Here is a 12860-nt window from a genome sequence, read left to right as displayed (position 1 = left end):
ATCCTACAGACCTACACCCGTTGTTTACATGTAAGCGGCACAATGTAAATATTATGAAGAATGAGAGTTCCGTGCGAGAAGTTTGTTAATGAAATTTAGGGCAAAATGAACTTTAAAAAATAAATGGTCATGCTAGTGAGTTCATCCAAGATCTTTACAACGGGTAATCGAGTAGATCAAGTTTACCAGCAACTTGCACGGTCTCCTGTTCTTAAGTATACATTTCATATCAAAGTATTTAGTTTGGGAAAATTACCTATAAAAAAAATGGTTATTTAAGCAATTCAAGATTTAGTTATCAATAATTATTATTATTATTATCATTAAATAAAATAGAGTTTTGTTCACTGCTCCCTGACTGCATGTATGTACCAATGTTTCAGTTGACCCAACTTAGAGGAAAATAAATCACAACCCTCAATCTATTTCAGTGAGTGGGATAAAATCAGAACAAGAAGAAAAAAAAGGGAGAAAGAGTAAAGGAAAAGTTGATATTCAAAGAAAATCACAAATATGGCAAATTATAATGAAAAACCGGGAAGCATGTATAGAAGGCCATGATATTTGTTGGATATCATAATATGGAAATCCCTCTAAAAACACATTATTTTTTAGAAACACCTCTCAGATTCAAAAATGGGATATGGAGATGGAAAAGGAGAAGAAGAAGAAGACAGGGAAGGAGACGGGTGGAAGGAGTTGGAAGAATCAAGAAAGAGATAGAGAAGGGGAAAGAGAGGAGTAGGTTGTTGTTGTTGTTGTTGGTAAATGTTTAGTGGCGTTCATTCAGTAATGAATATAGACTATACGCCATAAATATCTTCAATTTTATAAGAAAATCAGTTATAGTCTTCATAAGAAAACTGAGAATAAAGATTTGTAATGAAATAATTAATTAATAAGTAACGCAATTTATTCAGAGTCTCTGGATGGTTTGCAACTTCGTGTTTCTGCTTTAGAGTAGGAGAAGGAGGAGAAGAAGAAGGGGGAGGAGTAGGAGGAAGAGATAGAGAAGAAGAAATATCGTGACCGAACACTGCATGCACACACTGCGCATATTTTGCTCTAGCGCCATCTGCAGCCGAGTCATTCAAATTGTTTGTGCGCGGTGGATCTGGATGGCGGATTTTTTGTGCTGATTTTCTCAATTAAAGTCTACTCTGCACTTTAATGCAAGATATAGTGACCTGGAAATTTCACTTGCAAAGGATTCTATGGATAAATATTCACCATATGCATCGGTAATATTGCATTTTATGCCTGTCTTTAGAATGATGTCTTAGTGTAGTCCGGGATGTGCTATTTTGTGTTTGTTGTTGCTTGAGCAAGGTTTTTAACTTCAATTCATGTTTTTAGCTTTTTTGTGAATTCTTATCTCATCTTATTTTCTTATACATTGATAAAAGTATGTCACAGAGATTTATATCTAACTAGACCCCTATTGTTATACAAACCGGTGGCTTCCTAGTTCCTACACTGTCACTGGTCAGAATAAAATGATGTGACATTCAAATCTTCAAAATTCAAAAATTTAATTCTGCACAAAGAACTTTGTGCATTGAGCGCCGCGCTGTACAGTGAGTAAGTTCACGTGCTCTCATCGGCCGATCCGCTCGAGTTGCTTCAAATTTAAGTGAGAGGGGACCTACTTAACTTCAGGGGAAAAGTCAAAACGTAATTATTATGTCACACCACAGAGATTTCGACACGTCCTGATCTAGACCGAAAGCTTCAGTCTCTATACCGTCGGTTGTTCCACTGAGACTACGTCTGGCTCCACTAGACCTCCGGTTATAGAGACTGAACGATCGCCTATGCCAGCCTATGTTGAAGATACCACGGCTAGATTTTAGCCGTTAGGCCCCTCCCACAAACATGAACAAACTTGCCACGGCCGTATTTGTTATGCCCCCAAAATCCCCCAAAATGTCATTTTACCTCGTGCATATCCAATTTTACATTTTTAGGCCTAGGCTATAATACATCGGTTCCACTTACTAACTTGATTGAAATAATCCGTTTAATGGTCCCTTTTAAGGAAATTATGGGTCAAAATCGACATCCATGTTGAAAATCTTGCAAGCCGTGTTAAACTCTCGCTGCCATCAATCTCATCCCTTCTAGTCTACGCCGAAGGCAAAAATGATTATGAAGGAAAAACTGTGATAACGCCATTACGAACTTGTAGATGGCGCACAGTTTTTCCTTCATAATCATTTTGCCTTCGGCGTAGACTAGAAGGGATGAGATTGACGGCAACGAGAGTTTAACACGGCTTGCAAGATTTTCAACATGGATGTCGATTTTGACCCATAATTTCCTTAAAAGGGACCATTAAACGGATTATTTCAATCAAGTTAGTAAGTGGAACCGATGTATTATAGCCTAGGCCTAATGTAAAATTGGATATGCACGAGGTAAAATGACATTTTGGGGGATTTTGGGGGCATAACAATACGGCCGTGGCAAGTTTGTTCATGTTTGTGGGAGGGGCCTAACGGCTAAAATCTAGCCGTGATATCTTCAACATAGGCTGGCATAGGCGATCGTTCTGTCTCTATAACCGGAGGTCTAGTGGAGCCAGACGTAGTCTCAGTGGAACAACCGACGGTATAGAGACTGAAGCTTTCGGTCTAGTCCTGATCCTGCTTTAATTTAAACAGGTGTCGCACTTTACACATAACTGATGCACACACGGCATTGCAAACACATAAAATAGAAAAATAAACAAACATCTCAGAATAAATTTCCAGTTTGTACCTTAAATATGACGAAAATAAGAATTGTTCAAACTTTAAAAATAGTTAAGTCAAACTTAAACTTAAGTGAAATAGAGGTCTACTTAAATGAAAAAATCATAACAAATAGAAAGTTTGACTGAAACATCATAATTTTGGTATCGAAAAAAACGGAAAATTGCAAGCTTGCTCCTCGCACAAATATCATATATAATAGCATTGAGTGAATGGAGAACAGCGATAGCCAATCTGAAGGGCCCATGTCGGCTAGGCTAGGCGCCAACTTACGAAAATGAGGCTGAGATCGGATGAACAATATGCGCCTTTTTGTAATTGTAAGCTAAAGTTCTACGTGTGCACTGTGCAGTGTTGCTGACAATGTCATGAACAGTGATGACTGTGATCAGTTCTGTAGAAGAGGGCCCATTTGCTTGGCATCTTATTTCGGATAAGCAAGTGATGTCTGACCATTATGGGAGACTATTTCCTAGGCATTTGACACTGTTACTTATAAATATGTTGGACTGTTTTTAATATTGTTTCAGAAAAATGAAAATGGCAAAGAAGAAGTTTTTTTCTTTTTCTGTTCTTTAAACATATTTCCAGTCAAATTCAAGCTTAAAATCATGTTTAAAAATAGAAACCATTGCATGCTTATTTCCCTCTGTTGTGTCCTGTTTTGCTCGCTTTCACTACCGGTAATCGTCTAGATTTAGCTAACTACATGTAACTCAACCGAACAATCCCCCCCCTAAAACTTGGTCCCTACTCCCTACCATCTGCAAAAATGTTACAGATTTTCAACTTATGCGCAACATGGTAAGGTATGGAATCTATGGATCATTTTTTTTAAGTCTGATTTTTTTTGTGTACATTGAGTTTACTACATGTAGATTGCCGATTTTGAGAGTTAGTATTTCAACATCCCATTGCACGTGTGTATCATGACCAATGTTTCAATAAGATGTACATGTAGTCAAAGTGGCAAACTTGTACTTTTTTGTAGTTTTGTGAGGAAAAACTAGGAATCGTATTCACTTGGTCTAAACAGGTTTAATATCTCTTTACACCAGACATCAACCCGGAGGCCTGATGGAGTAGGTGGTCTAGCCTCGCCGTATAGAAGGACCACAGGTACACCGGGAGGGATGGATGGAAGGATGCCGGGAGGCGATTTATCCTTCAATGTGGAGTCTGTTTCCTCCTACCAGGATTACCCGACAGCCAGGCCGCTGCTGGGGGATCAGATCGCTAGGAGGAAGTACCCAGAACAGGTCCGAGCAGTCCCGGAGAGCAATAGTAGAGGTGAGACTGAGAGACAGACTTGCATTTCTCTATCAATTACAGGACACTTTTGATACAGTGTCTAAAATTTTGGCAACCCCCCCCCCCCCTACATTGTTCAAATGCAAACAGCACCTGCTTGCTACAAGCATGGTTGAAATATGATTTCTATTAAAACCAGCCAATTATCTTATTAAGCAGCCAATTATTGTAGCATAGGACAAAAAACTGGAGCTAGAACATACCCAGGCCGAGACATAACTTTAAGTTATTGTGCAAGATGATCAGTGTAAACAAGATGAGCATGTTTCATTCAATGATATTCGTTTATTTTATGATCCATCTTAACAGCTGTGGTCTCAGCCTTGAGAGGTTTGCAGGAGAAGATCCGTAAGCTGGAGCTAGAGAGAGCCCATGCAGAGAACAACCTCAAATCACTCTCCAAGGAGACCAGTCAGTACAGGCAGTCCCTGCAGGAGCACACCACCACCACCACCAAGAAGAAGACTCAGCGGGAGACACAGACAGCTCGGGACGTACAAGGTTTGACACATACCAGGGAAAAAATACAGAGGGGCTTGAGGCGACTTTGTCCCTGAAATGGCATAAAGAGCCCCCAAAAGGTCATAAAAGAGCTCCCCAAAATTTGCATAGAGTTCAATGCAAAACAAATTAAAGCATGTTATTTTCATAAGAGCAAGCTTGAAAAGTAGCCCCCCCCCCCAATATTTTTTTCCCTGACACATACTGTATGATATTCATAGACAAAGGATTGTGCACTAGGCAGAAGGGTGCAAAAGTACAGTGTATGCGCAGGCAAAGGATGCACATTTAAAGACAAACACATTCTAAACTTGTGATTGTTCTTTGCCTGCATCAACACGGCATATTTCAGTCTACACATTGTACGAAGTGATGTTATTACCCCAGCAATCGATGCTAAACAGTTCAGGAATTTGACTTAAAAATGATCATGTTTTCACCCTTCTGTCATGCGCAGAACAAAATAGCGGATACTCTTAAAATTAGTAGTTTATCAAATGGGGCTAAGCTATGCTACTTACATCCATTATTTGTTGGGAAGTGTAAGAATGACTGTCATCATGTATCAATACCAACCCTCAAAATATATTTCTGTCTCGATTTTCAATCATGAAGAAATAATTTTTGGCATTGTGTGAATACGTTTTGATGAATACTTACTACCCCCAAAAATGTCAGTGTTTGATTTAAATGAACGAATACCCTCTCTGAATCATTATGAATAATGATGATGATATTCAGGGTACTCACTCTTCCCAACCATTCACCACTTTTTCATGACATTCCCTGCATTTGTATTCACAGAGGTCCAGAGTCAACTGTCCGGTGCTGACCAGCGCATTCCACTGCTTGAGAAGCAGTTGGAGTACATGCGGCATATGGTGCAGAGCGCTGAGAGCGACAGGCAGGCGGCGCTCAGGATGGCTGAGGCTCGGAGGACGCAGGACACCCTCACCCAACGAGAGGAGATGCAGAGCCAAGAAGAGAAGCTGCGGAGGCTGGAGAGGGAGTATAGCCGTCTTATGGCTGGCCAGACAGTTTCTCATGTAAATACAAAAGACTAATGGGGCGTGGCAAGAAAGTTGAGTTGCAATCAAATGCAAATTGGCAATTAATTGTAAGACTTACGCTTGATTTTAGGGATTTGCAATCAATCGCAACTTTCTTGCAACGCCCCATGAGAGTCCTTGGGTATTATTTTGAAAAACATTTATCGTTAATTCTTCAAGGGATGTTTTATTGCAATTTAACCAAGTTTAGTTACACATTTTTATTAAATTGTGCTGATGTATTTAGGAAAGGTAAACGTACAATTTGAAGAGCGTAAATAGGTGTGTTTCATACATCATGTTTTTCAAGTTACATATACACAGTACATAGGGTAGGAGTATCTATCATGACAAAGAAGAAGTCAATTCTATTGCTGTTTAGTTATGGAATCTGCATCCCTTTGATTTTTCATAGAATTCATTTCAGTCACAAGTATTTTATGGGTGACAGGGCATCAAATTCATTCTTATCTTCCTCAAGCATCTAAAGTAGCTCCGCTCTATTTGATTTTATTCTACAGAGTAAAATCAAGGATTTAGAAAGCAGACTCAAAGAAGAGAGACGGCAAAGGAAGATGCTCTTAGATCGTGAAGCAGAGGTATGCTAAATCTTCTCTTAATTTATGTGACTTACGGTAATATGTTTTAGCCTTTCTGATGCAGGGTTTTTCCCCCATTCACAATGCACTGTAATTCATGGTCAACCTATGCAAAATGGATAAGATGTAATGTGGCATATTTTATTTCTTTTGAAATTCTTTAGTAATTTACTTTATCATAATTGTGGTATCTGCTTTTTCTTCTCCTTTTTGTACAGGAAATAAAAAATGATCAATGTTAATCAGCATTGGCTTGCTTTACTTTTTAAAGGAAGAAATGTAGTAAAGGAATTACTGTTTGGTGATATTCACCATAATGTAGAAACAACTAATTTCTTTTGCATAAAAAAATACAAGCCTAAACTCATTCATTATTCAAATTGATTGTTACTCAATAAAATTGAAGTTGAGATATGTTTGTGAGTAATGTTTACCTGTCATGTAACTATTTACATACAAATTAATAGCTGATTAAGAAATATATTATGTATCCTCCTTAACCTGCCCTCATTTTTAGTAGTAACAATAGATTCCAAGGAATTTTTACTAGGTCAATTTGCAGAATAGTTTGACACATGTTTATATGATAGTAATTTTTAACGGTCATGCACAATTTACGTTCAAAACAATAACAGATTACTGCATTTGTGTCCTTAATCTAGCAATACTGTTCATCTTGCTTTTGTAACCTTCAGTTGAGAACTCTGGCAGAGACCAACCGCATCCTGCTTGCCACAGAAGAAGCCACGGAGGAACGCAGACCTAGGAAAGTCAAGAAGAAAAGGAAAAAGGTTCCGCAACAACCACAACACACTTCGCCTGGTCGCCATTGCATGGGACAGATCCCATTTTGTGTAGGAAAGGTGAGCGTATACGTGAGGAGTGGGATTTCAATAGATCTGCATTTACAAAATAATACCACCATTACCAAACAATTTTTATGAATTGTTAATGACAGCCATTTTCACAAATACAAATAAATTGTTTGCCTATTACACAAATTTCAGTTGGTTTCACTTGTGATTCAATTATTGTGCAACATGAAACTTTTGCATGTTTTTTACCACTTCACTACGAGGGGTCACCGTCAGTGACACAAAGACGTAACTCCATTTTGGCCATTTTGAGAAAAAGTGGTTTATGTGTCACTGAGCATTTGGGCCTTAGGAGTTAAGTCTATGTTTCACTAGCCATTGACTTCAATGGGGTGTTGGGTGGAGTTAAGTCTTTGTGTTTCCTAGAAAGCCCACATTTTTTGTAATATTTTGATATCAAATACTAATTTTGGCAAAATATGGAGTTAAGTCTTTGTGTAACTGAACCCTCAATTTTATCTCCTGTTCCACAGTCAACAACTCCCAGTCATTCAGTGAATGCCAATCTTCAGAATGTCCTTGCCGTGCTGAAGACACACAACACGGCGTGGTGTGGAAATGGACCCCTAGCACCTCATCGACGACCTCAGAGTGCAAAGGTCAGGAGGTCAACATCGGTGTCGTCATCTGCTGGCAGTGACCTCTCTGATCTTGTGCTTGGACTCCAGGAAGAGTTTGCCCTCATGGGACTGTAAGTTTTTGTTTAAAGCCCCACTGTACTTCTTATAGCTACTTGCGCCCTCTATATAGAAACAATGCCTAGTCGGTGCCTGATGGTCCCTATGATCCCCTTTTTCTTATGTTAATTGAGAGGTGATTTAATGAGATAACCACCTGTCAGTGACCTTGCAGGGAGGTCTAATCCCCCTGGCCAAACTAGTGCAGACGGGCTTTAATTTTTTTCAAGGGGGGGGGGGGGGGGGGACAAGGGACGGAAATACATTTTGGGTCTAGGTAACCTAACTGCTAGCTAATTGAGATTAATGTGCTAATATATGGGAATTGATAGTCTGACTTAGTTTCAAATTCTGGAATTCTCAGCTCTATTCATTGTTTCTTCGGGCTGAAAAAAGTGTTTTCAAAATTTCATATACAATTACAACATCCATTAGTTATTTACTGTATGACTTCTGTCCTTCTTGTATATATTGTATATGAAAATTATAGAAAGGAAAAACAAAATTGAAAAATTTGTCCCCATTGCCTACGATTATGAAAAATCGCACTTGTTGATATTGTGTATTTGTAAATATGCCCACATATTACATTGTACATGAATTTGGAAATATGGCTGTGGTTATGCTGTACCAGAATAAATAGTAGAAGCAAACTGATTTTGCTGGTACAGGCACAAAGATGGTAAGATCACATGAATTTGTTGCGCCATGCATGACCACTTCTCTTTTTTCTGTCTTTGGTTGTATTTTGGGGACGAGGGAAGATCACCAGTCATGGGCATCCCACCAAAGTAAGGTGGGGCACACCAAGGGCAACCTGTCCCCTTAGAGAAATTCCTCACAGACTAATAAGCTGTGGAACCTAGGGCTACCTAGGCTCGTTATTTTCCTTACTCATTAGTTTAAGGCATGAAAGATATAGGGTCGCTCAATGTTACTAGACTTTTCATGCAATTTTTGGTAACGGTTAGTGATATCAAAATTTATTATTGTGGCAAGATTTAATCGAAATACCACTAAAATCATCTCCATTTTGTGTGATAGTAATCTCCCAAATAATGTTGGAGAATTTTAATGCAGTTTGTGCGTTTAAAATGCATGATTTTCAGAGAAAAACAAATTTTGCATATTTAATGACATATGCAAATTAGCTCATGAATATTCAGGATGTGTGTAGTTCAAGCACACAAAACCGGTAGCATATAGCAAAACTTTTTTTTTTGGAGGGGGGAGGGGGTGGGAATCTTGTTAGATGTTAGCTATGGTAATACTTCAAACATTCTGTTTAGGACTCCAGGGGATTATTGTTATTTGTTTAAAGAATGTAGCCCATTTGATTGAGAAGACTTGATAGAGATGGTTCGTATGATGACATGTAGGATGCAGGCAATGCTCTATGGTAGTCTGTGATTATGAAGGCTACACTGACAAAACATTTATTTACAATAACTTATGTGCATTTCATTCAACTGTTTGCATAGCTCTATATCTTGGCCCACTGTTTCTCTCAACAACCACCCAAACTTGCCTGAGGTTTCATGACATAGCAGCAAAAAACACACTTATATTGTTACTGGACGACGGCTTCAGATAGTGGGAAGTTGTGTAGAAGAGTTATAATGTATTCAGATTTTGTACATGTTTCTGAAACAAAAGTTGTCTATGACAGACAATCTGAGAGCTTGCCAGAGGCTTCTCCAACATAGCAAAAAGTTATCTACGGTCATAAAGGTTCTTACGAACGAAAATTTCGTACGAATCTCCGTTTTTCCATTGTCTGAAAATCGTTCGTACGGCGTTCGTAGCATTTCGTAATAGCATTTGTGACTGAGGCTTTAGTTATGCATGGCGAGTAAGATCTTCATAAGGGGTCCTTGAAGAAATAGCCATGAATTTGATTACACAGTCTGTACATAAACCTGTTTGTATTGAACAATTTTTGAAGATCTACTCTTTTCTCTTTTCTTTCCTTCTCTTATTTTCTCCTCCTATGTTCTATTCCCATCTCTTGCTTCGCTCCACTCACTTGCCTATTCTTCCTGTTTTTCTCTCTTTCTCTCTCCATCTTCCCCCCCCCTCTCTCTCCCCACTCTTTCTCTCTCTCCCCCTCTCTCCCCACTCTCTTTCTCTCTCTCTCCTTCTCTCTCCCCCTCTCTCTCTCTTTCTCTCTCCCCCTCTCTCTCTCTCTCTCTCTCCCCCCCTCTCTCTCTCTCTCCATCTCTCTCTCCCTCTCCCAATCTCTCTACCACCCTTTCTCAACTTTTTCCACAGGGAGCATCAAGACCTTGCCAAGCAGATCCGTGAGACGGAAGACTCTAACATCAGGGAGGATCTGGAGAGGGAGCTGGATCACCTGGTCTTCAAGATGGAGGCTAAAGGAGACCAGATTGCTAAACTCAAGAAGCATAAAGAGCAGGTAGGTTAGATTGTATTCACCTCTTATGGAGACACTTGTATGACATTTAACTTTTGTTAATTGTAATTGATTACCTTTTTCTTTCTCAAGATGAGCAAATTTCTGTAGTAAGTGTTGTAGTTGAAACGTGAATAAAATTGTAATTTATCTGAGTGGTGGTCGGTTGTATGTGCAACTTTGATATTGTTTGAATCGCTAATGTTGATGGTTGGTCATTTACTTATTTACTATTTTGCTAATGCTAAATATATTACTCATTGCGGATGTAGTGATCTTTTAGATTCCTTATTGACCACATTGCGAGACAAACGAATATCACTAGTGATATTATTTTCGATACTATTTTGCTGTTTTTAAATTAGCTGTGCTATTTGATTCTCCACCATTTTCATATTAATGATTGTAGTTGCCTGCTAAAATAAACTCTGTTTATATCATGTGAAATGATTAGTCCTTTCTATTATTGATAGCTATTTGTCCTCTAAATTCATGATAACTGTTATAATACAATGAACCCCAATCCCCTTACATCAAACTTTACAAAGACTTAGTTTAACAAAACCAATTTTTTGTGTGCATATTTATTCAGCTCTCTGGCAAGGCAAAGAAGACAAAAACTTCAAAAGCACAAAAGACCCAGCCAAGACCAGCTCGAACAAGACAAGGATCCGCCCCTTCCACTTCAACCGGAGCCGAAGTCCAGGTCATCACCACGGTGAAGACCAAAGGTCGAGGGGCGGGGCCTATCCATGTATCTAGTGGCGATTCAAAACGCAATCTACAGATGCTACGGGACATGCAGGTGCTGCAGACGTCATTACGAAAAGATGATGTTAGTTGGGATTGAATATAGAATAGGATGGTAATAATAATAATAATAATAATAATAAAAACGGTACTTATAAAGCGCTTACCACCCAAGTCTCTAGCCCCCTGTTGGATGTGAACAGGTTTATTATGACTGGGAACCATCAAGCTTTTATTGATTAATGATTAAGAATAATAATGGATATCATAGATTAAATCCTACATGAAATAAGTCTTGAATGGGGTCTTTAGTGTCATGTATATATGCTATTTTGGAAATAGTGTACAGTTTCAAGATGATGTAACTTGGTATCATGGTTGAGTTATTAAATCATGAATATCTGAGGGGTGTAAATATTGATGTGCCTACAATACACAGAGGAAGGTCTATTCACATCTCAAATTATGAACTGAATTATTTAGATAATTCAATAGAAAGGGAAATTTGTCCAGACAGGATATCTGCTCCATTGCAAGGCTCTGGAGTATTCAAGAAACCAGTCACCAATTTTGACAGTAAACTGTCGTTTGTTGCCAGTCCGTGATATTTACATACACATGTGCGTATGTAATGTATCTGCGGCTGTTATTATTGACATCAAGTTTTATGAAACAGGGTCATGGTGTAAAAAGAAAATTGAAATAAAGAAACAGAAAGGAAAAAAAAAGAAGAAAGGAACGAACGAAAGAAATTCACTCCTACGCAAACTACATAGCATTAGAAATTGCCCAAAATTAAAATTTCTATCAATAAAGTACCATCAGTACTTCCATAACAGCTGCACATTCCATGTACAGTACATGTCATTTCAATTGATTTTAGATGTCAATGAATACTGAAATAATATTGATGATGTACGATGTACTGTAGATCAGTACGCATGTGTGGGTGCTGTGCAAATAATCAGGTTATGTCTTAATGTACTCTAAAAAAGAAATATTTTCTAAATGTTAACTTATCAGAATTTTGAATCTGATTCATCCAAATCTTTAAACCAGCAAAAAGTACACCGTCGTTGGAAGCCAAATCAGATTTGATTTTCTTGCAATCACAAAGTGATGCGAGTGTGTCAAGGCACCTTCAAGGACTCACAATTTCCTAATTTTTGTAATTTTACTTGTAATATCGCAAAGCAAAACCACATGTGAAGTGAAGCCGATAGTTTACATACAAAATACCAGCACTCAACCTCAAATGTCAACCGTAAACAATGTTTTGGTCCTTTTACTGGAAATATTTGTAACTTTGCTTGCTCCCAGCACCAAACTTTCTCTTTGAGCCCTCAAAATGCAAGATTCATGTATAGTTTCTGAATTTTCAACACAGTCGAGTATTCCAATGTCTTGTGTGCTTGAATGTTGCAAGATTTTATCTAAAATATTGAAATATTTATTGATGCACGAAATAGGAGGCTGCAAGTATTTTTGTATATATAGTTTTCCATATATTGTTTTCCATGTTTATAGCTTCATTATAATCTACACTTATCTTCCCATCGACAAGGGTTTTATTCTACCGAATGTATCACTAGTATACTTTACAATGAAGGGTGCCAAAACTGTCTGTACATATATAGAAATTGAAGAGAATGGGTAAAGAAGACATTTTCGTATTTGTTATTAGTATTTATCTATTAGCTTACTCAGTATTCAATGAAAAAGCCAAAATGAAGATGGTGTACAGAGTGTATACTCTCCCTCACAATGACTGAAATTTGTTATTGAATAATTTTTATCATATATTATGTACGTGGTATAATTGCGTCTGTGTTTGGTCTTAAATGTTGGGAAAAGTATTTTATGTATTTCAAAATTGTTGAAATACATGGAGCATGTTGAAAGCTCTGTGCCATAATCACAGTTCTTGAACTA

General features: G+C 38.1%; 1 protein-coding gene and 1 non-coding gene across 2 annotated transcripts; one reads left to right on the top strand and one right to left on the bottom strand.

Annotated features, from left to right (window-relative positions):
* Window positions 1–1081: 1081 nt before the first annotated feature.
* Window positions 1082–11480, top strand: LOC585627 (centrosomal protein of 57 kDa). Its single transcript, XM_030995133.1, has 9 exons — window positions 1082–1241; window positions 3812–4043; window positions 4374–4565; window positions 5370–5611; window positions 6136–6213; window positions 6909–7076; window positions 7562–7779; window positions 10037–10181; window positions 10771–11480. The coding sequence occupies exons 1-9, from the start codon at window positions 1215–1217 to the stop codon at window positions 11026–11028; spliced, it is 1560 nt and encodes a 519-aa protein (XP_030850993.1). The 5' UTR covers window positions 1082–1214; the 3' UTR covers window positions 11029–11480.
* On the bottom strand, window positions 8523–8676 carry LOC115928359. The gene has a single exon (XR_004066033.1). It is a non-coding gene; the product is annotated as a U12 minor spliceosomal RNA (small nuclear RNA).
* Window positions 11481–12860: the final 1380 nt, after the last annotated feature.

This window comes from Strongylocentrotus purpuratus, unplaced genomic scaffold, assembly GCF_000002235.5.
Source record: "Strongylocentrotus purpuratus isolate Spur 01 unplaced genomic scaffold, Spur_5.0 spur5_scaffold_21, whole genome shotgun sequence".
Taxonomy (NCBI): domain Eukaryota; kingdom Metazoa; phylum Echinodermata; class Echinoidea; order Camarodonta; family Strongylocentrotidae; genus Strongylocentrotus; species Strongylocentrotus purpuratus.
Note: the sequence above shows the minus strand (reverse complement) of the source record. Positions and strands in the feature narration are given on the sequence as shown.

Coding starts and splice junctions, on each gene's coding strand:
- LOC585627 (XM_030995133.1), top strand. CDS start 1,215: ATGGATAAATATTCACCATATGCATCG. Junction 1,242..3,811: donor AATATTCACCATATGCATCG/GTAATATTGCAT, acceptor TCTTTACACCAG/ACATCAACCCGGAGGCCTGA. Junction 10,182..10,770: donor TCAAGAAGCATAAAGAGCAG/GTAGGTTAGATT, acceptor ATATTTATTCAG/CTCTCTGGCAAGGCAAAGAA.